This window comes from Platalea leucorodia, assembly GCF_965183815.1.
Source record: "Platalea leucorodia genome assembly, chromosome: 2".
Classification (NCBI taxonomy): Eukaryota; Metazoa; Chordata; class Aves; order Pelecaniformes; family Threskiornithidae; genus Platalea; species Platalea leucorodia.
The window spans coordinates 99,947,538-99,971,406 of record NC_138824.1 but is presented as its reverse complement, the minus strand read 5'-3'; the positions used below and the strand labels follow the sequence as shown (position 1 = coordinate 99,971,406).

General features: G+C 38.8%; 1 protein-coding gene across 4 annotated transcripts in view; it reads left to right on the top strand.

Moving 5' to 3' along the window:
- Positions 1–23,869, top strand: part of DOP1B (DOP1 leucine zipper like protein B) — a 63,851-nt gene that overhangs the window by 25,043 nt on the left and 14,939 nt on the right. For 3 of the 4 annotated variants that reach the window (XM_082331632.1, XM_082331631.1, XM_082331634.1), the window contains exons 6-26: positions 237–335; positions 1,048–1,171; positions 1,893–1,993; positions 2,448–2,562; positions 5,135–5,255; positions 5,755–5,874; positions 6,438–6,543; positions 7,025–7,216; positions 8,066–8,759; positions 10,269–10,540; positions 11,390–11,542; positions 12,586–12,686; positions 13,369–13,559; positions 15,318–16,932; positions 17,560–17,671; positions 18,290–18,478; positions 19,144–19,269; positions 19,896–20,030; positions 21,498–21,553; positions 22,396–22,500; positions 22,587–22,653. In XM_082331632.1, coding sequence (XP_082187758.1) covers positions 237–335; positions 1,048–1,171; positions 1,893–1,993; positions 2,448–2,562; positions 5,135–5,255; positions 5,755–5,874; positions 6,438–6,543; positions 7,025–7,216; positions 8,066–8,759; positions 10,269–10,540; positions 11,390–11,542; positions 12,586–12,686; positions 13,369–13,559; positions 15,318–16,932; positions 17,560–17,671; positions 18,290–18,478; positions 19,144–19,269; positions 19,896–20,030; positions 21,498–21,553; positions 22,396–22,500; positions 22,587–22,653 — 4,794 coding nt within the window. The remainder of the gene's footprint in view (positions 1–236; positions 336–1,047; positions 1,172–1,892; positions 1,994–2,447; positions 2,563–5,134; positions 5,256–5,754; positions 5,875–6,437; positions 6,544–7,024; positions 7,217–8,065; positions 8,760–10,268; positions 10,541–11,389; positions 11,543–12,585; positions 12,687–13,368; positions 13,560–15,317; positions 16,933–17,559; positions 17,672–18,289; positions 18,479–19,143; positions 19,270–19,895; positions 20,031–21,497; positions 21,554–22,395; positions 22,501–22,586; positions 22,654–23,869) is intronic. The other variant, XM_082331633.1, reaches the window with a different exon arrangement.

Below are 23,869 nucleotides of genomic sequence, written 5' to 3'. Positions count from 1 at the left end.
AACACCAAGTGTTTCGTAAGTATTAACGATTCTTTTAACAGTATTCCACAAAACTTTTTTTTAACTCATTTTGGGGGCAGGAGTTAAGTGGCTAAGTAATTATCCTCTGATTTAGAAAGATATTGTTGACATGTAACCAAGTTTGCTTTCTTTCCTTCTTGAGACTATTAACAGTGACTGTAGTTTAAATGTTATCATGAAGGAAAAGACCGTTGTGCTTTCTTTTCCTTTTACAGATAAAGTCTTTGTGTGTATCAGTATTGGATTCAAATGTCCTTGTGCAAAGAAACACTCTAGAAGTGATTCTCTTCTTCTTCCCATTTTATACAGCTTTGGTAAGAGGACTATTTTGGTATTGTCGCATGCACACTTTGTGCGGGAAGGTGTGTTCTGTGAAACCGATCCAGCTCCTACCTCTGTTATTGCCAAATGTCTGAATTTTGAACCTTCAAAAATCAATGAACAGATTTTGCAGTTTCTTGTTTCCCCATCAATTTTAATAGTAGAGGAGACTCTGCTGCTTCTCAGACTCCTTACAGCTTCAGATGAAGATGTGCTTTCACTGTGAATATTGCGTGATATTTGGAATGTGCTTGAAGTATTCAGGCCTGAGAAACTGCATATAGAAAAAATATCGAGCTCCTTTTTCAAGTAGGATTTCAGCATTTGGAATTGTCTGCGCTAAACTAAGATATTTCTGTTAAAGACTAGGAAAGAGAATATTACTTGAAACATCATTTCCTAACTTACCTAGTAGTATAGTCAGTATTTTTAAAGTAACAAGTAATTTTAAGTCTGAAGGCATAACAAAATGAAGTATTTAGTATTTTTAGCTTAACTGTAGCTCTGTACCTTAGATATGAAAGTGATCACAATTGTGTAAGATTCCCTTTCTTGAGATTTTTAGTATACAAAATATTTTGTTGTTGATGGTTTGTTGCCTTTTTTTTCAAAACGTTAATATTACCAGTTAAAAAAAAACTCATTACCAATTTGACTTGTTTCAGTGTTCATAAACAGCTAAAGTATCTTTGTTTTTCATCCTAGGACTGCAATGAAAGCACTATTCTATTGTGCAGGTCTGATTTAGTCTGTATTCTGTCAGCAGCTACACAGACGTTGTTGAGGAGGGACATGTCACTCAATAGAAGATTATATGCATGGTTGCTAGGTACTGTACAACATACGGTGATATTCAATATTCTGAATGCCCAAGAGAAAAAAAATCAGTTCTTAAAAATGTAATACACTTTTTCAGCAGTTAATGAATGGTGATAAAGTGTTGCTTAGTTGCCATTTATTAAGTACCTGTTTAATAAAATGAAGCATTAATTTGGCAAACAAGGTCTTCTGTTCAGAGGTGAATTCATTTCACTGTCCTGAATCACAGGGTATTCTGATGAGTTATTTCTGGTCCCGTCCACAGTCCATTCTGAAGTGGTTCAGTGGACTGGAAGGAATGGGGCGCTATTTTAACCTTGCTCTTCTGGAAGTAATCAGTCTATTAATTCCCCTGTGGGCTTAATTGTCAAGGAGGGGCTATAAGAGAGCTATAGCTTCTCCCCATCTGCTTTCTTTTAACAGTGTAAGAGAAGGCTAAAAGTGACAGGGCAAGAGCTGCAGCCATGTAGTTGTGTGAAGGCTGCTCTTGCTGACCCCATGTCTGGATCTGGCCTTGGTTTTGATTTATGTTCAGTATGGCGCATCTGGGTGCCTCAAACTGTGATATGTGGGCTGTCCTTGGGCAGTACATGAGCTAGTTTCAAGCAAAGGGTTGAAATGACAAAGGTTAAAAATGCAGTGTAATTTCAATATTTGTATAAATGACGTGTGTGTAGTGCTCCATACTGTAGTGTTTCTCTGTACTCCTGATGTCTCTGTTTACCTTGTAGGCTCTGATATTAAAGGTGGTACTTTTGCTCCAGACTCAACAACTTCTGAGGACCATGCTATTTATTTCTTTGGAAAATACTCTAAAGATCTTTTGGTTGAGGTTGGTATTCATTGTATACAGATGTATTTATGGTCCTTTTAAATGTTAGCACAAACTGCATCTAGAATTGTTCACTGTGCCCCTTGGTTTGTCCTTCACTTCCTGTCCCTAAAGATAGCATCCTTTTGGTGGTTATATTGTCCTCTATCTGGATGCCAGCTGTGCTGTATTTATCCCAATAGTGTATGTGCTTACAATACAAATAGAATCTAATGAATCCAAAGGATAGCATCTTTGATGAACTACCTGAATTATTTAAAAATGCTTCTCTGAATAAGATCAGCTCTTGAGTACAGATGATGAGATGTCGTCATTGATTTGTCTACCCTGTATGGGAAATTGAAGTTCAGTTGTAGTCGGTACTAAACAAAATCAAATTTGGAAACACTTCAGGTCTTAATAAGATGGCAATCTCTCTTCTACGTATAACATTTTGATGTTTTCTTTTTACTAGAGTTTGATTGAAATTTTACATCAGAAATTCCCAGAGTCTGATACAGAGGAACAGCATCAAGCTTATTTGAAACCCTTCCGCATCCTAATCAGTCTCCTTGACAAACCTGAAATAGGTAATGTTGCTTGTCACTTCTGTTGGGACTGCTAACAACTCTTACAACTTGGTGTTCATTGCCTTTGACAGTAGGACTGAAGACAACACCCTGCACAATTCTTCCTAATTCTGAATATGTGTGCGTTGTGTATTAGTGTGCAGGGGGCTGCATTCCTTGCCCGGGACCTGGTTCAGAACGATGCTCTGGAGCAAGTACCCTCTCTGGCTTTTCTGCAGAGCGCTCCACCCTTAGCACAGACCTATCCTAGTGAGGATGATGCTCTTCTGTGCCCGGAACTGCGATCTGAGAGGCCACTTAAAAAGAACCGCTTCTGCCCTAGTCTCAGGATTCTGCTCAATTTGTTCCTTGGAGCTTATACTCTAAAATACTGTCAGGCCTCTTTTTGTTCTGTCTTATAAAGCAGCTTCTATCTGGAAAACCACTGGTACTACTCTTGCCTGGGTTTGTTTCCACTGCTCGGCTGTGCTTGCAGGCCTTCCTATACACTTGCACAAGACTCTTATGACCGTGTTTCTTTTCCAGACACTAGTCCCACAGGCAGCTAGCCTATGGTGGTACTGCTGCCCAAGTGTGCAGTACCACTCACCTGCAGGTGCTCCAGCTGGAAATAACCTGTTATGGGTGTGGGGAGGTAGGGGTGCCTCTGTCAGTGGCGCTGCCAGCTTGTGCTGGCCTGACGCTGCTGTGGGAGCTATAGTTTGAGACTTTGTGACTGAGCTGTGAAGAATTTCCTCCTGTTCCCTGACTATCACATGTCTATTCTGTTGTGTACATGAAGTTGCCAGCATCAGAAGGGTGAGGCTCTGCCAACCCTTATTTTAAAGGGCAAGTTCTCCTTTCTGCATCAAAAAAATAAACCAAAGTAACTTGACAGATTTTTAGGATTTAATAGTATTCTATAAGAACCATGTATAGCAAAATCTTTAAAATTATATTCTGTTAATCTGACAGGTATGAGAAGCCTATGAACTGGTTAACTGGTATTTGTTAGAAGCTAATAGTCTTAATGACTGACTGTATCCCAAAGTGTTGTTCTAGGTATTATCCTGGGTGGGGGAGTGATGTTACCATTGACCAAGCCCATAGACTTAGAATAAAACTCATGTACTGAGACTAAACACTTGAGTGGCAATTGGTTTTGCAGGCTCCTGTATTCTGGTAAGCTTATCCTCTTTCATGGGTCAGGAAAGTCCCTTTAAGCATATATCCTGTTAAAGAATTATCAAAGCACTGCCAGGAAAAATGAGGATTCTGTATTGCTTATCTAACAAATGAACGCTACCTTAGTAGAAGCAGTTGTTAGTCTGTTTATAAACAGTGGTGCTAATGTTTCCTTCCACTGGTTTTAGCTGTTATTTAAAAAATCTATCATAATTAAAACCTCTTACATTAAGCATATTATATTATACAGCATATTATATTATAAAGCATATTATATATATTATATATAAAACATATATTTTTGTTTCCTGACAAAAATGCTGAAGAAGGGACAGTTGACTAAGGTTGTTAGATTATAAATTTCTTGATTAATCCAATTTAGAAAGTAGATGACCCATACTACCCTATTGTATGTTTTATTTGGCTGGCAATCAGTGTTAATCTGAACTACAATAAGGGTTATTTAGCTGAACTGCATTATTCAGTTTAATCTTTCTGCTCCAGTCAGCACACAAAATATAACTTCTTGAGCCTTAAGCCAATATGACTTTCACTTCCTTTTGAAATGGATTTAGCAATGCAACTTCTTTTTTTTAAAAGTGGCAAACTAAACCATAACAAGAATCTTTGACCTTTTCTTCTACTCTTAGTCACTTGAACTTTTTTTTTCCTTTTTAGAAGCACTCATTGGAATGCTTTAGACACTACTTTTTTTTAATGGTTCCACGTTTAGGGTATTGTACTTATTATTTGTTCACCTCCTCTGTAGACAATTTCAATTAAAACAAAAAAGTGCTGACCCTTGAAAACTGGGTGCAGTTGTCAGCACACACCTAACGTGTACTTTCTTCTTAAAACTGTTTACAAATATGCATTTCTTTTATATATTTAGGCATTTGAACTTTTCAATTTGCTGATTTTTCCAGCTTTTGTCCCTCAAAATTTAATCAAGGCTACTATGTTAAATGTGTATTGAGAAATCTGCTTGTTTTCCTTATGGATACAGACATGGTGATTATTTTTGGCACTTGAACTGCAAGTTTATGGTTATGATTATGCACACTTATAAATGCTTGCAGTGTCAGTGCCTTACGGAAGTGAGTTAAGTGTAATGCAGAACCAGTGCTATGGCTTTCCAAGTATTACTTTTAAAAAAGTTCCTAAAATGAACAACAGGTGGTATTTAACTAGAATGTAAAAAAACCCCAAATATTTAACTACATATTTCATTTTATTTTAACTGGAAAATTTGACATTTTAAAAAGTGACATCAGCATTTTCTTCCTACTTGGGTGATCATGTTTTTTTAGTCTAGCTATCCCTAATTTAAGTTTGTACAAGTTTGTAACTGAGCTGCCTAGCAATCACTTTGGTGCAACTACTGGACCCTTTTTTTCTTCAATTGTAGGGCCGCAGGTTGTTGGGGATCTGTTCCTTGAAGTTATTAGAGCCTTTTATTCGTACTGCAAAGATGCACTTGGTTCTGATCTCAAACTTAGCTACAATCAAAGTGGCAACGTGCTTGCAAGGTATAACTACAAGTTTTCAACTATGAACTGAAACTGTATCATTTCTATTAAGCTAACTTACTAAAATCAACCAATTTAAGGAAGGTTAGGTTTTTAACAAAGTGACCTTCTGTGTAGAAGAGATTTCTCTGTGACTTCCCTTTTTCCCCACACACTTGATTTCTCTTTGATTAGCAGAGAAGAAAATAAAGTACATTGCATATGATTGGTATTGATTAAATCCAGTTATATTGGCCAAGAATCAGTCTGGCGACAGAACTCTTAGCCTTCTGATTTTCAAAGTTGAAGGCTCGATTTCTTTCATCTGGGAGAAAGATACTCAAACTCGAGCTATTCCAGAATGACTTAGTCCTTGATTTAAAACAATCAATGTCTTTTAGCTTGCAGAGAAAGGGAGAAAAAGATTTTAGAATGCGTCAGCTAATACTGTGATGTGCATGCACTTAGAATCTTCACTGATATGTTTCTTTTTTTTTTCCTTTTTTTCCCTTTCACACAGTGCAATCAAAGAGAACAAAAATGCTTCGGAAATTGTCAAAACAGTTAATTTGTTGATCACATCCTTAAGCACGGATTTTCTTTGGGATTACATGACCAAATGTTTCGAAGATTGTTTCAGGTGTTTATGTTGTCAAACAATAGTGCTCCTCTTAAAAATACCACTTAAGAGCTACCTGTGTAAGATAATAAAGTTTAGTGAAGCATTTAAATTCTGGAAGGGACATAATACATGTTAGAATCAGACAGATATGTAAGTTGTATCCTAAAATATTTCAAGAATGCAAACAGGTAAACAATTAGATAGAAACTAGCAACCTGAGAACAAGAGGTTTGGGAGGGGAGGTGGAGAGGTCTTCCTTGGACGAACAAGTTGGTTTTGAATAAAAATAAAGATCTCTATCTTTTTATCTCTTTCTAAATATAAGAGAGAAGATTATACTTCAAGTAGTAAGATCATGTACAGAAATTGTCTGAAAATTAGAAGCACTTAAGCATCCCACATGCTACGGTTTAGGTGGTTTTGACAGAATGTTTTTTCCTGCTGTATTAGAAGTCCCATTTTACTTTGCTTCAGAAAGCCCAGCTGTTCAGTATTTTGTGCTGGTTTTGACAATGCTTTTTTATTGTAACAAGAATTTTGGCAGGAAAAAAGCTTACAAAATAATGTTTCTCTCAATCCAGAAACAAATCCACACAGATGAGATATCCTCTTGAAAATATTAGCACTCCTCCTACAATTTCAGAGCTCTGCACACTATTGGTGTTTCTTCTTGACGTGATTCCTTTGGTAAGACAACCTGAAGTAAACTGCTTCAAAGTCTTAAACTTAAAATCAAATAATTCATATTGTGGTTACCTAAAGTGAAAATAGGCAAATTGACATACGTGTGCATATGCATGCTATGTCCTGCGAAGCATAGTTTTATGTGCTGACTTATATATGGGTACCCATGCTATTGCCTAGCAAAATAAAAATCATTTGCATTTTAAAATATGGCGATTCTATCAAAGGAATGGAAAAGTGTACCTTTTGCTTCTTGGGTAAATAATTTTCTGGGACTTTTTAGTCTCTTAGTAGCTGGCTGACCGTAGTAAGATTTTTAGGGTATGATTCAGTGTTCATAATGTAGAATAAAGAAAGAAGGAATAGCACTGAAGCAAATTTGTACAGCTTAACCATTCATGAACTGACTTTACCAATCATTGATCAGTGTTCTGGACAGTTGAATAATGATATAACTATTTTAAACAATTCTTATTTATTTTAGGAACTCTACTCTGAAGTGCAGACTCAGTATCTTCCACAGATGCTCAGTTATATGGTGCAGTCTCTCCTGGAAAATATGGAAGTATTAGGTTTACCAGAACTCACTCATGCCTTAAAGACCTGTTTTAAGGTGCTTAGCAAAGTGCAAATGCCCCCTTCCTATTTGGACATTGAGACAGGAAGTGGAAATGGGGTAGGTGTTTTTCAACTACTCATAGATGTTGAAAATTGTTGGTGATATAACTTATTTTAAAATGCTAATTCTCCTAACTTAAACCTAAATAAGAACTGCAGCAATAAAGATTTTTGAAACTTACCTTCTTTGGCCCCTTCCAGAGCTACCTGATGCCTTTTTATTCGTACTGGGTAGTCAGTTCTGACTTGTTTGAATTATTTGTGACAGTGAAGGAGTATAGTCTTGTCTGAAACTGGGGCTATAATCCTGCCTCTTGAGAAGAGTGTGATCTTAATGGTTTTGAAAAGGCACTCAGGATCATGCAGTTGCTAAAGATTCAAGTTGCCAAATCAAGCCCAGCTTTACAGCTGGTTAGGCCTGCAAGGCTTTCAATTAATATTTTAGTTTAACACAATGTGGTATTATTTGTGTGCAAGACACCATGATAGGGAATGAGAAATAGCTGGCATAAAGCAGTCACACAAGCACAGCCTGCCAGAGTTTTGCAGTAGAACAAATATATACATTTGACTAGAAGTAATCCAACGTAAGTAATACCATTCTAGGGGTGAATTGATTTTAAGGAAACATTTCCATTTGCTAAGTATCTGTAGCTATGGATCTGTTGGTGTTTGATGAGTCAAGGTGTGAGGATTATACAAACATTTGTTAAGTTTTAAATGCAATTGAATTGAACTGCTTACAAATAAGTATGTCTCATGATCTTTTAAAAGTAATCTGTACCTGAAAATTGCAAATACTAGTTTTTTTTCTGTCATTGCTGTTCCCCAGGGCCTGCCACAGTTCTGCATAGTTTAAGATGATCTACGTGGTGGCACATTAACCACATTAACATTTCTGTTTCAGAGCCCAGTGAAAAAGGAAAATGTGGACATAACCTTGGAGACTAAGTCTGTGCTGCAGGATGAGGATGAGACTCCGTTCCCTCCTCTGAAGTCAGAAGACAGTGGCATTGGTCTAAGCACCTCCTCCCCAGAGCTCTCTCAGCACTTGGGGGTGCCAACTGTGACCCTTGAGAGAGATGATGTCTGGAAGAAAGGGGGGAGCATTCAGAAGACTTTGTATTGCATTCAAGAGCTGGTTGGCAAGTTTTCCAGTAAATACATTTTTGGGGTGCAATTTCAAGAAACAAGTAACGAAAGCAGCTCAGCAATGAATATGAGTAGAAAAGAGAAAAAAGAGAATGGCTACAGATTACCTGAAAGTACTAGCAAGAAAAAGAGCCCATGGGATGCAAAACAAATCACTGTACCTCAGTTTAAACAAATGCTTTCAGACTTGTTCTCAGTTCGAGGGTCACCATTCAAGAACAAGAGCTCTAATCCTCTTCCTTCTGACCACACCTCTGGTAATAAAAAGGAAAAGGAGGAAGAAGAGTGGGACTTAGAACAAGTGATGCTTGTCTTGGGACCCCTTAGAGGTGACTGCAAGGAAGCTTTTGCTGCAGCTTGTCACCTTTTGTTGGATTGTACCACATTCCCAGTCTATCTTTCAGAGGAGGAGACAGAACAGTTGTATCTCTCTCTGTTTCAGGTTCCTGGTAAGAAAAGATTCCTTTCCTGGGCAACTTGAGTGTTTGAGGATGCAAATAGCAGTGTGAACTTGGCTATTTAAAAGACATGTGACCAGGGCCAGTAGTAATGCCTTTTGACAGGGCTGAAGGCAAGTTGCATGTGAATTAAAGACTTACCCGCATCAGCATGTGGTTTGTGTCTTGCAGCTAAGGGACAATTTTTACCAAGCTTTTTAAATTCACATTCTTTTGAAAACTTTCACTACAAAACTTGTAGCTGAAGGGATGTAAAGACCTTCTGGCCTGTAGAGCCTTGTGGCATGGTTCAGGATTTTCAGGAAATCCATCCTCCCCAATCCGTGTGTGTGCGTGTCTCCCAAAAAAAAAAAGATGGAAATGTAGAAAGTGTAGATGGAAAACTGGACCTCTAAACCATAACAGAAGCAAAAACAGCTCTTTCCCTAACCCTCAGAATTCAAAGGAGTCTGATGTAAGCTAACATATAAGAATAATCTTGTATAATTGGAGGGCCTGTTTGTTCTGGGATTTCAAGTTCATTAGCTTTAGCACAAGCAATTATTGGCCTGAAGGCTAGTTGACAAGATAGGTTTTATAGTGAATGGAGAGGTGGGAAACTGGATTGGGTTCTCTTCCTCACCTCACTACAAATTTCTGCTGTCTTCCTTAGCAAAGCCCATCATCTACATGGGTGAGCTCTCTGCCTGACATGGACACTTTTGCATATTTGCAGTGCCTTCCATGTGGTCAGCAATGTAGCTGAACTTACAAGCCTTGCTTTCATAATTGTGCTTCTTTGGAATATCGTCCTAGGATTATAGAAGTTTATTTTCAAAATTCTTTTCAACTGCACACCCTGGAGAATACAGTAAGGTTTAAAGCCAAAGGGAGAGAACCTCTGATAGTGAAGGTCTGGGTTGAATGTGATACATAAGTTGTCTGATGTGGAGAAGGAAGAGCGGTCATTTTGTTGTGGTAGTAAAGCAGTTAAAACATTTGGTTTTGAAGCCAGAGGTGTGAACTCATACTTCAGACTGTCTCTAGTCAAGCCTTAATAAAAATCTATCTGATTATTCACTCAGGAGAGGCAAAGATGGCTTGACTTGATGTTAGCCATATCAGTTCCTTGTGTGCTCAATGGTTTCTGAAATTATACGCCTCAATGCTACCCGAAAGAGCATCCTTGGATCAGCAGACCTCTGTTGTTGTTTTTGGCAATGACAGCTGGAAAAAAGCAACTGTGAAAACTAGATGTGAATAAACATAAACTGGAAAGCAGAAATCCACTAGTTACTAGGTTACTGAGGTCCTGCAAGAGCTTTCTGCTGGGAGAAATAGGGAAAAGAACCTAACTTGCTTGGAAGCAAGTCCCTTCTGAAGTAAGTGACTTGATGATAGCATGACAGTTGGATTTGGGCAGTCATTTTTGTCTCTTGGTCCTGTGAGCTAGATTGAAGAATTCTTGAAAATATGACCATAACCTTGAGATTATTCAAAAACTTTTTTCTCACTTCTGAGGAGGTAGTGATGCCAGCTTCCCTCTGTGGCTGAAGTCCTTAATGACAATATGCTGTTGTGTGAATGACTGCTATGTTCAGAACGTGTCCATCTTCACACTGCTGGAGGTGATCAACCATTCCCAGTCACTGGCACTTGTGATAGAAGACAGAATGAAGCGGTACAAAGTGTCTGGCCACAACCCCTTCTTTGGAAAGCTACAGATGGTCACCCTTCCTCCCATTGCTCCTGGAGTTCTAAAGATCATCTCAGAGAAAACAGATTTCTACCAGGTGTCAATTTTCTTTTTCTTTTTTACCGCCCAACTACACTGAACCTCTAAGGACAGGGTGGGAAAGCAAATGCTATTTGCATGGATGTTTGGGGGCACCATGTCTGTGTTACAAGGACACGCTGCCGTTTTTTGCCTCCACAAGCATTTGAAAGCAATTGCATTCTTCTTCATGTGCTTCCCAACAGGATGTTCAAAAGTGGCAGGTTATTTTCAAATTCCTAGTTGTTTTTGTGCCCAAATTCCTGGGTGGTAGGTATGGTTGATTTCTGACTTGAAGGGTTTGATTTCATAAGCTTGAAAGCTACACTTTAGAGAACTTTGATACCACTCTAAGTTTTCATATAAGAGAAAATGTTGGTGGGTGAATAATAATGAAAACATTCCATCCTCCTTGTTTTGAGTGTATATATATATTTCAGAAATGCTTTCCTTCTCCTGACCATTTATTGATATTAGTGTTAGTATGAGGGTTGGTTCCAAGATCTTTTTTTTTAATTACTGTGTTTCCAATTGCTGTGCCTGACACATATATAGTCTGTTAAGTTTTGAACCAGAAAATAGAAGCAGAAATGCTTTTCTTAACTTCTGGTGCACGTACATTTGAATTACCTGTCCTACTAGGGTAGGAAAGTTGCATTCCTTTAGGTCTGAGTGTGTGACCTGAATTCTTGCTCTTTGCTAAACTAAGACGATTTGGAAATCCTTTTTGGTAGTAGAAGGCATTTATGCAATGGAAAGCTGTTAAGTCAGGGAAGAAATGGCTTACTACTACTACTACTACTACTACTACTACTACTACTACTATTATTATTATTATTATTATTAAATTGTTGTTAATTTTGCCTAGAGAGTAGCCTGTGTGCTCTGGAATCAGCTGAACAAAGAGACACGGGAGCATCATATTGCCTGTGTGGAACTGTTCTACAGGCTGCACTGCTTGGCACCATCAGCAAATATCTGCGAAGACATTATCTGCCATGCACTTCTGGATCGTGATAAAGTAAGTCCTGTATTCACTGAAGCCCCTTCATCACTGTAGAGTTGTTCCAGTGCTTCCCAGACTGCCCCTAGTGCCCTTCCACCCCACGTCTTCACTCTCATGGACCCTTTGTCTTCCAGGAGTCTGACAGACTCTGTCCACACCTTTACAGTTCCCTGGGATTTATTCATCATGGGACTACTGCTAAACTTAATCCCTGGATGCGAACTCTTATCAGTCAATGCTGGAGCTTTTTCAGTTTCAGACCAAATCATGTAGTATCTAAAAACTTGCAGTTTTTGTCAGTATTTCCAAACTGACCCAGCTCCACCAACAACTCTAGAATAATTTTATTTTCTGTTGATTTTGTAAGCTTCATATTCCAACAACAAAAGACTTTATTACCTTGTAAGTGTATGTCAACATAATGTTGACCTTGTGTCCACCTTAGAATTTAGTTCTCATAATAAGTAAGCTGTATTTTAAGTGAGCCAGTTATTAATTATTTTACTTGCCCAGTTTAATGACAGAACAGTTCTTTAATAGCTTACACTACATTTGTGAGAAGTGCATTGCACAATAAAACTTAAAACAGCCACCTTCAGTCTTCGGTATTTTTTTCATATCTTTGTTTTTGCAATTTCGAAACTTAAAAGTTTGGAAATCTTTTAAAAGCTTTCAAACAAAATTACCAATAATAAACACTATCTAATATACCAATGTCTTCCCATTTGTCATCCAGCTTTTAAACCTCCCTAACACCAAACCAAGACTAAAATGTTTATACACGAGAGTCCTGAAATATGTTTTTGGTGTATTGGCATGTCTTTTTTTTCTCCTACAAACACTGTGGCTGTTAAGTTTTGGTTGTGAATTCATGGACACATGGCATTTTGGTTTAGTCTATTGCAAAATACAAAAGTGCTCTCAAACTACCTGAGAAGGATTAGCAGTCATCTACACAATAACTGTTGATCTTCTAGAGGTTTAAAAATCACTAAAACTTTACTCGGAGATACTTGCTGCAAAAAAAATGTATCTATCTGTCTTGTTTCCTTGCAAAGGGGACAAGGCTGGAAGCACTGTTCAGATTCTCTGTCATGTGGCATCTGACCAGAGAGATCCAAGGCAGCAGAGTGACTTCTCACAATCGGTCCTTTGATAGGTATTTTCTATTTCCACTGGCTTAGACTTACATTTATATGTTTAACTATATCATGCTTTGTTCTGTTCTTTTTTCTGAGGTGGGAAAAAGTTCTCTGTAGAGAGAACAAAAAATGAGCAAAAGGAAGATCTTCAACTTTTGTGCACTATTACCTTTGCAAAGCACTCTGTGCGTGGTGCACTTTCTTGTGTGAAGGAAGTTTCTGTAAAAATAGAAAGAGCTTCATATATTAAGAGTAGCTTGCAGACAAGTTTTTGCATAGCAGACATTTTTTTATCTTGGAGTGGGTTAGATTTTTTCCCAATGAAAATAGAACCAGCTACTTGTGCAAAAAAAAAAATTATCTTATTTTAGTTTTACTTCTTATTTATGAGATCATAACCTTTGTATAAAATGAGACAAAAGCATTAAGAGTCTTTCTAAATAAATATGTGAAAGAACTTTAAAATATGCTGCTCTTCTAGAGTGTGAGTATATGTATGGCCTTGCTTCTACAAACGCATGTGTACTTGACCTCAACTCAGGAAAACGTGCATGATCAAGCTATTGTTAGCAGACACGAGCCATTGGCTGGTGCTAACTTGAACATGCACTGTGTCTGTTCCCTGCCACTGTTTTGTTGTTTGCGTTAACTTTTTTAGGGATTTCAATTGTACTTCTTCGTTCTGATTTCTCCACTCAGGTCTCTGTTTGTGGTACTGGACAGTCTCAATTGTTCAGATGGCGCAATTGGTGCTGCAGCACAGGGCTGGCTGATCCGTGCTCTTTCACTTAATGATGTTGCACGGATTCTTGAACCAGTCCTGCTGCTGCTGCTTCATCCAAAGACACAGCGCACGTCCATCCACTACATCAAACAGAAAAATTCAGCAGGTAAAACTGTTCTTGGACTGAAACTGTAAGTGCTAACATAGCATTGCATACTCCTGAACACCTACTGAAGGTAGTCTCTGAAGTGCAATGGCATCCTATTACCCTGAGCTGTCTTGTATCAGTTCCATAGATTCCTCCGCATCCAAGTACCTCTAGTGATGCCTAAAACAGAGTTCAGGAGTAAGTCATGCTAGTGGAAGGCCTAATGATCATTTCTATTACAGTGACTGCACCTACACTGTTGGTTTGGATTGCTCCCTGCTTTGCTCTGGGATCTTGTCCCACACATCTCATTGCCATTCCCAGATGATCCACACTGCATGTGTGTTCACTGTTCAAAGGATCCCTTCTCGAGCAAAACTAGGTCTGCAACCAAATGAAATCCAGGAGCAGTTTGGTGACTATGTCAGTCCAGGAACTGTTCCAGTAGGCAGGATGGACAGGCAAATCTCCCTCTCTCCGCCCAGTCTTGCCCCAGCACACCATGCACCCTCATACCAGGTTTCTTTATTCAGAATATTTTTTGTTAATGATTCCCTCAGCATCATGGTGAAATAATCAGAAAGGTTGTGAGGAATATCTTGCTGTTTAGGGCACACCACACACACACACACACACACACACAAATAATTCTGCTAGCTTCTAAAAATTAAGGTGTCTTTGTGCAAAGAAGATCCATCTTGATTCAAGAGGAGAGCTGAGCCCTTTTGGCATATGTCTTGAGGTATCCCAGAGCTAAGATGTAGAAGCAGAGAAACATGTTTGGAATTGAAGATGACCTCCAGCCACCCAAATTTAGGAATGTAGCAGGGTGTCTTTACCTTGACAGGCTAAATTTGACAGCTGGAGGATGTCCATTTTAAGACCTGTAATGAGAACCATTGTGAACCACATATGATCTGTGTGTCAAATGTGAAACAGACAAGTGTGACAGAGACCTGTGGGGAGCAGCTGAGGAAGACTGAGACAGGTATGGAGCCAGGATTCACTCCAAGTGCGGAGTCCTGCACAGGCTGGCAGTCTGTTCAGGTTTGGGATTGCTGGGAGTGGTATAGATATGAGACACTCTGCACCATTTGGCCCAAGCAGCCAAGGTTTTTTACTGGAGCAGAGCAGGAAGACAGTGGAGAAGGGTCCAGTAGTTTTGTGTAAAGAAACTTCCGTGTCACATGTCTGTCTCATTACTGTTAGCTTAGCTGTCGGCTTGCATAATTGTTTTTCTGTCTTGATTGGCAAATAGTTAGATGACGGACATTTATAGCATCCAAAGGGACCTGTTTATTAGATGCTATACAAACACAGAGCTAATGTATTTCTTCCTTGTTCCACAGCATGTAATCAAGGAAAACATTAGCTCTTTAAAAAAAAAAAATAAAAAACCACAACCTCCTCTGTTGCTATCCTCCTCATTTCTGTCCTGATCTCAACAAACATTTTATGCTCAGGAAGCATGAAAAAAAATTGTCACATCTAAGGAGTCATAGTGTAAGAGAAACAGCGTGTGCTTTATGTTTTGATCCTATTCTCTTGCCCTTACAGTAGGTTAGGACTGCTCTACCACTTTAAAAAAAAAAAAAAGATCATTCTTGCCTTAACCCATTTTTTTTAGCTTCACTTGTTACAATTAATAGTAGACTAGAGCAGAGTAGCTTTTTAACCCTTTTTTTTTTTTTACAATGATTTAGTCAATATAAAGCATGTTGTGTGAAATAAACTATTATATGCTCTTTTTAAAAAAAAAAAATTTTTTTTTTTCAGAAGATATACGTGATTGGTTTTACAAGAAAAAGGCCTCTTTGAAAGAGTCTGGCATCTCTGAGAGCAATTCCGAGGAAAACCTTCCATTGAGCCAGTTTACTACTGTGGATAGAGAAGCAATTTGGGCAGAAGTAGAAAAGGATCCAGAGAAGCCAGAGTTAAAAACTGAACACTCTGAAAATGATGGCTCTTGTAATCCAGTAACTTCACATGAAGCAGATGGTGACCAAGATAATAGTGAGCACACAGAATCAGCAGACACCAGCACAGGCCATGACAGTGAAAATACATCCTCTTTTTCTCCTTCTCTGGAGCTGCAAGAAGTGAGCAATGAGGACAATGACAGTGCTGCAACCGATGGCAAAGAGACCACAAACCATGTGAGTTCTCTCAATGCCTTCCTTCCTGAAAGCTCCAAATCCAGTGTAGCGCTAAACCTTGTGCGTGCTGACTCTGAGAGGACTCAAGCATCAGAGTCTCTGTCAAGTGATGAAGAGGTGGACTTGGAGCTCCAGGAAATTACCCATTCTAGGTTGCTCAAGCAGCAGAAGGAAAAACAGGAGATGATTGAGGCTCTGTTCAAACACATGCTGCTATATTTGCAGCCTTATGATTCTAAGAGGGTATTGTATGCTTTTTCTGTTCTGGAGGCAGTGCTTAAAACAAACCCTAAAGAATTTATTGAAGCTGTAGCTAGTACAAGCATGGATACCAGCTCCACAGCACATTTAAATCTTATTTACAATCTCTTAGCTCGCCATCAGGAAGCTCTTGTAGGGCAGAGTTTTTATGGCAAGCTTCAGACTCAGTCCCCAACCATGTGTCCCCATTCTCTTCTAATAGAATTGCTTACTTACCTCTGTCTCAGTTTCCTGCGCTCGTATTATCCATGCTACTTGAAGGTCACACACAGAGATGTGCTTGGCAACAGAGATGTTCAGGTAAAAAGTGTGGAAGTCCTGATTAGAATGATGACCCAGCTAGCTACCATGGCAAAGGCACCAGAGAATAAGAACATAGAGTTCATACGCAATTTGCTAGGGAGATGCAAAATTCAGGAGTTTGTTCTTCTTTCTTTGTCTGCATCTATGTATACAAGTCAGAAACGGTATGAACTGCTTATGGCAGATGGAGTTAATAAGGTTCCTGACGAAGAACTCTTTGAAGAGAGCTTAATCAATTTTGGGCATGATCAAATCTGGAGCGAACACCCACTCCAGATTGAGTTGCTGAAGCTCTTGCAGGTATTGATTGTCTTGGAGCACCATCTTGGACAGACTCATGAGGAGCAGGAGAATCAGCCAGACCTCTCTAAGGAATGGCAGCAGGCTCTTAATTTCCAGCAGGCTATTGGTGCAATGCAATATGTCTATCCGCACCCAATAACTTCACAAGGATTATTCGTCTCTGCTGTGGTTAGAGGTTTGCAACCAGAGTATGGCTATGGGATGCATCCCACTTGGGTAGGCTTAGTCACATGTTCCCTGCCCTATTTTGGGAAGTCTTTAGGCTGGACTGTGGCACCATTTGTTGTACAGATATGTAAAAACCTGGATGAGCTTGTCAAACAGTATGAAAATGAAGCTGTGAAGACATCTGCAAAAACATCTGCAAGGTAAGAAGAGTCTGCAGTGTGGGATTTGTTGTGCTGAATCTTTTTTCAGTTCCTCATACTAGAGTGTAGTGCATAGTAATTTACTGGTTTAGCATTGTGGCTCCCAGAGTTTGATCCTCAAACCCTGCTGCACATGCAGGCATCTGTCCCTTGAGCCCAGGTGTGGTGGAGGCAGTATTGTTGCAACTGCAGTGAGCCTTGCTGCAAGAATGACCAGCAGCTGTGATACTTCCTGTCCCCTTCTCCCTGCCATCCGAGTAACAAGAAGTTCCCAGTTTTGAAAAAAACTAAAGATTTTGGGGGACTAAGTGGGGAGAGACACCCTGGAGAAGAAAAATACAGTGACACTATTCAGAACAGGCAGTAAGTGAAAGGACTAGGGAAAAATAATTAGACGTGAAAGATTTATGGTCAGGTGGGGAATAATATTCTAAAAGATCTAGACAAGGAAACAGGGTTGTCCAAGCATAGTCTGTGAATGTTTTGATTTGATAGTCCTGTCTGGTCATTCCAGTATTCTTTTAACCATTGAACAGAAATGGATTTCTACTGGAATTTTTAATCAAGGAAATACCACTTGGCCTGTTAACTTTTTTTTTTCTTTTTTTTTTTTTTGCCCCTACAAAGCTTAACTTCTAAAAGAGAAAATGTTACACCTGATTACCCACTAACCCTTTTGGAAGGTCTGACAACCATTGGTCACTTCTGCCTTCTGGATCACCCTTACCAAACTAAAAAGGTAAGTGCTTAATGCCTACCACTCACTTGACACCTCAACACCAGTTCGTCAAAGTACGCATCCCCTTTTCATTCAGAGGTGAATATAAGTAGTAAAGCGGCACTCATATGAGAAGATAACCTTAGAGAAGCCTCATAGCACACCAAAAGAAGTAAACTAAGTAAAAGTACAAGGGAGGGGGACTGAACTTTATTTTTTTATTTGAAGACAGGAAAGTTAATTTTAAGCAGATGTTCATGATGATCTTGGTCACGCAAATATTAGTCCTGTGTAGCTTGTCTACAGTTGCTCTGTCATTAACAAAGTTTTCTATTTTCTTTTGAGTTGATAACATGCTGATGTGTTCTCTATAATTTTTATTCCTATAACATTTGTCAGAAGATCAACAAATCCTAACAATTTCCTAGACAAATCAATTCTCTCTGTGCCACAATAATGAACAGCAAATTCAGTAGACTCTAATAGCAGCACTGTATTTCAGAAATAGAATGGTTGAATTATTTTTAAAGTTGTCCTTACAAAAGTTGACTATAATTCTTCTACTTACAGAATAAGAGCAGTCACTCTGTGGTGCATAATATAATGTATTTTAATATTTATATTTTTGTTTTTTTCTAGTCATCATGTTTAGCTGAACCTGCAAACCTGAGAAATGCTAGGAATGCCATTTTGGAAGAATTGCCTCGCATTATTAATACCATGTCCCTTCTTTGGAGCATTATAAAGAGGGAAGACTCTCAAAAAAGACCAACTGACTTCTTTGGAACAACTAAAGGCTCTTCTTCAGTCTACTTTAAAGCAACCAAAGTAGGAGTTCTTTTAAACTGCTGCGTATCTCATCATCCTTATCATCCCCTCCCTCACCAGTGTATTTTACATAGAGTTCATAGGAACAGTTTTGTCATTCCCAGAATGATACTGGGCCACAAAGAATTTCTGAAGAACTTTCAGGAGCTTCACACTTGCACAGTACCTACCTACAAAAGTAGATTTTTTCCCTGTTCTTTTTGCCCATCGGCACCTTTACCTGATCTGTTTAATGTTTTGCTTTTTCTGTGAGCTCCTGTTAAGAGCTGCTGTAGAGCCAACCGCCTCTGAATTGTCTGCACCTTCCGCAGACAGTAGAACATGTACCTGAAGAAGTAAAAATACTAGACTTTTCCCTTCTTCTGTGGATAGTGGTTAATCATAGTAGTGGAAAGTATCTGTAGGAGAAGAGAGAATATAACACAAGAAGTTATTTTTTCTATTTTGCAATCTGTTTTCCAACAAATGTGCCTTCCATCTGTAAGAAGGATACACTAACTCATAAATAAATAATCAAAACTAGTCTGACTGCCAAGTATATAAAGAGATTCTTTTGTTGTTATGTATTTTCTGAACATCTTGGGAAAAGGAAGAATGTTTTACAGACTATGAGATAGCCTTTGCCTTGCAAAGTTTAGCAGACTTTTTTTTTTCCCCCTCTATAGACATTAAGAACTAAAATACTGGACTTCTTGAATCCATTGACAGCACAACTTGGAATCCAGTTGATGGCAGCAATTGCAGCAGTATGGAATAGCAAGAAACCTCATAGGAATCAAAGTAAAATCAAGGTGAAACTAAAGAAAGACACCCTTAGTTTCCCAGTGTAAAGGCAAATGTCACATTTATATGATCATTTCTAAAGTCTGGGCTTGTTTATGGATTCTTTGGGGTTTTTTTATATTTGACAATGTCAAGCCACTGAAAAATCTGAAATGCTCTTATTTATAAGTAATTCCACAAAGCATCAGGACTACAGTTAAACGTAAATAAGTAATCAAATAAAAAGCACAGTGTGGCAGTTTAAGTCTGATAGTAATAGCCATTTTTTATTCAATACTGGATTGTAATCTTAGGATTACAACTTGCCAATTAAATTTTAAAGACCTTGGATCAGCTCCATTTCCAGAGAAAGGTTAGAGTTGTGGTATTCTCTGGAACTAAGCATTTATTCTGAGTAGAACACCTCTTTCTTTTCTGCTTTCATTTGAGCATAATGAAGCTGTTGTCATGAAGGTGTTGGGAGAAGATCTGTATATGACAAATTGTTGCATGCTTGATTTAACTTGTCTAATTTATGTTTTGTGTAAGTATTGATATTTAAATAATCACACAAAAAGCTGTTTTTTCAACTGCATGTTTTGCCTGGTACAGTGATCTGAGGGGTGTGTCTTCTGTTTTGGTTTGTTTTTTTCAGATTCTTCCAGTGGCTAGTGCATCTCAGCTTATTCTTGTGGACTTAATATGTGCACTTAACACATTGAAAATTGACACTATATTACATCTAATCAAAGAGGTAGTCAAGAAACCATCACAAATCAAGGGCGAAGAGGTAACCATGAAGATAATTCCATTTTCTTAATATGTTCTATTATGGATCTATTCCAATGTGTCTTCTAAATATTGTTAGAAGGAAAGTTTGTGGGTTTTTGTTTTTAAATGTGTGATTCTCTCTTGCTCCTGAATAAGTTATGGTTTTATAATGTGAATTTCTGTGTTTTGATCCATCGATGTTGGAACCTCATGAGGTTCAACAAGGCCACGTGCAACGTCCTGCACATGGGTCGGGGCAATCCCCAGATCAATACAGTCTGGGGGATGAAGGGATTGAGAGCAGCCCTGCCGAGAAGGACTTGGGGGTACTGGTAGATGAAAAGCTGGACATGAGCCAGCAATGTGCTCTCGCAGCCCAGAAAGCCAACCATATCCTGGGCTGCATCAAAAGAAGCGTGGCCAGCAGGTGGAGGGAGGTGATTCTGCCCCTCTACTCTGCTCTGGTGAGACCCCACCTGGAGTGCTGCCTCCAGCTCTGGGGTCCTCAGCGCAGGAAGGACATGAACCTGTTGGAGCGGGTCCAGAGGAGGGCCACAAAAATGATCAGAGGGATGGAACACCTCTGCTATGAGGAAAGGCTGAAAGAGCTGGGGTTGTTCAGCCTGGAGAAGAAAAGACACTGGGGAGACCTTATTGCAGACTTTCAATACTTAAAGGAGACTTACAAGAAAGATGGGGATAGTCTTTTTAGCAAGGCCTGCTGCGACAGGGCAAGGGGTAATCGTTTTAAACCAAAGGAGGGTAGATTTAGAATGAAAACAAGGAAAAAGTTTTTCATGATGTGGGTGGTAAAACACTGAAACAGGTTGCCCAGCAAGGTGGTAGATGCCCCATCCTTGGAACCATTCAAGGACAGGCTGGATGGGGCTCTGAGTAACCTGATCTAGTTGAAGATATCCCTGCCCATTGCAGGGGGGTTGGACTAGATGACCTTTAAAGGTCCCTTCCATTCCAAAGCATTCGATAATTCTATTCTATGAATGTAAGTTCTTCAGAATATTTTGCTAGAGATGCTGGTAATGGAAAGGTGTGGAGTCCTCCAGTACTGAAGATGATGACAATTTTTGTAAAGCTGCTGCAGATACACAACTCAGTGATGCATTTCTAGCTCTCTACCATTATCTGAACAGTTAAAAAGACTTCACATTGAGTGTGCTATCTTCCAATTGGCTTTTAAGGAAACCAGTTTTGCTACCATGCACACGATTGTAGGAGCTTCTACAGCTCTGAATAAACTGTAGCAGATATTCCAAAGTAATGGGACTGCTTCTGAACTAGGGTCCTCTATTAAAGCTCTGATTTCCCTCATACTGCTATATAGATAGTTTTATCATAGTTGGTCAACTGTTGGAGTACAAGTGGCTTCTAAGAGGGGTGTGTTAACCATTGAACACAAGTATTCAACAGCTTGCACCTTCTTTTTTTTCTGATGGCAAATAACTGCAGTTTTGCTTTTATTTTTCAGAAATCTTCTCTTGTAGATATTCCAGTGCTACAGTTCAGTTATGCTTTCATTCAAAGGTAATTCAGCCATTATAAAAGAGAATTTTCTGTTTGACTCTAGTTAGGATAACAGCCAGCATCACTATTTTTTGCTTTACTTTGATCTTCATGTCACAATGTCACAGAACACCTTTATGTAGGAAATTATTATTGCCACTATTGTTAAGTAACAGATAGACACAAAATAACTGGGCTATGACATTATGTTCCATTGTTCTGTTGATAATGCCAGTCTGAAAGCCTCATTTCATACTAACAGAGCAACATACTTCACACATCTCATTAGCAAGATACTTATATAATTTCTTATGGTCTTTCTCCTTATCTGTTCTGTGTTGCCAGATGAATGGAGAGAGAACTTCATTAATATTCAATAAAATTCAATAAAACTGCTATGGCTGCAGTCTGTGCTGGACCTGTAGTGGGTCAGGCAGTTGATTGGAAATATTCCTTTGATCAAAACTCTTCTTCACATACTTGGCTTTTCTCATATGGAAGTCTTGGGATATATCAGACTGTACAATATACTGTATGCAATAAGCTATGGATATAAAGTAAGCTGGCATGCAGTGGAGTGGTTAGATAAACTTTATTCCTTTTCTTCCCCTTGAAGACCCAGTCCTCTTACAGTGCTGGCTGGCATACTGCACGTGCTGCTAGGATTTACTGCTGTATACATATTGCCTGTGCTGCTGGATATTTAAACTGTGTTGTTGGATCAGTTAGGAAGGGGCAGGATATAAAGGACTGATCTTGATGGAAGCTTTTAGGCCACCAAGTTACCCATGTATGTTGTTTTTTGTTTTTTCCTGATCTCTAACTTCGGACTTGGGTGTGTTTTGGTATTGTTTTTTTGGCAGACTGCCTGTGTCAGCCTTGCAGGAGAACTTCCAGTCCTTATTAGGACTTCTCAAAGAGTCTGTGCAGTTGAACTTGGCTCCTCCTGGACACTTTCTTCTTCTCAGGTACTGTGTAAGAGAGAAGAAGGTTTATAGATGCATTGAGTAGACCTGTCCAATTACTAACTCAGAGTGAATTGATTTTCCCACAGTACTCTGAATGACTTTGTGACTAGGACACCTACTCTAGAAAACAAAAAAGACCAAAAAGACTTGCAGGTACAGTGTATACATATATACCTTTTAGTTCATAACTCTGGCACTGTACATCTAAGTATAAGTGGAGATGGTCAGATCTGTACTCTGTATCTGAATTCACCTATGCTTTTAGAATGTGTGAATGTGCATCCACACATTGTGGTTTAGGTCTGGTAAAGATGGGAGACTCAAATATGAGAGACATGATGCATAGAATGTCTCCAACAAAATTTTGGCAAAAATGCATGAAATCGCAGTGGTAACAATGGACTTTTCAAAGCTGTTTTACTTGGGTAATTTTATGATTTTTCTTAGAATTTAAATCATAACACAAGTGTGATGTCATGAGTTCATACCATATGCGTAAGTATTGAAATCTCAACACTATCTAGGAAAATTAGTAGCGTAATTATCCTTGAGGCTCATAGCTATGTTTGGCAATGTAAATGGCTGTCAGCTCACCCTTTATGTAAAGAAGGGGTGGAGTAGAGCAGGATTCTCCTTCTATACTGACTGTGATTTCACCAGAATAGTTTAAGCACTACCCACATGGGTGGTTTTGGCTCTGAGCCAACATAATGCTACCTATGAGATGAGACAGTGTTACGGTTACTTCAGTGCACCAACAGAGAAATTAAGTCTCCACTTCTGCTTCAGAGACTGGCCAGCAAAATGACAATGACCATAAAAAGACAGTTTTGCCATCTTACCATCTTATAGCCTCTTCACAAGTGACCTCTGCTTTGCTTTGGATACTTGGGATTTGGGTTCCTTAGAGTGACCAGCTTTTCATTTCACTGGGAATTAAATATGCTGAAGTGTGACTATGCACATAGCTTGATGCTATATCTTGCTTACCTCTAACAGAAAGACTGAAATATGAACAGATGGATTGCCATAAAATAAAACCCTGCCTTAATGCTCTCCAAATATAAAAGGACTAAAAAGGAACAGTGTTCAAAACAATAATGGCATTGGTATGCCATTTCTGAGGGGATGAACAATTCAGATCATGTCTTTGACAGATGACAGTTAATGTGCAAAGTGTGGCAGGACTGATGCCAAATTGATAGTATGTTAATGGTAATGGCTTGCATGGAAAATCATGACTAAAACCTCCATGAGAAGCTAACTTAAAGTTTTTGCTGCTTCTCGTTTTCTTGCCTGTTCTTATTTGAAGTGAGCAATAGTTAAGTTATCTTGAGAGCACAGATAGTTAAATCAGAGAAGTATGTAT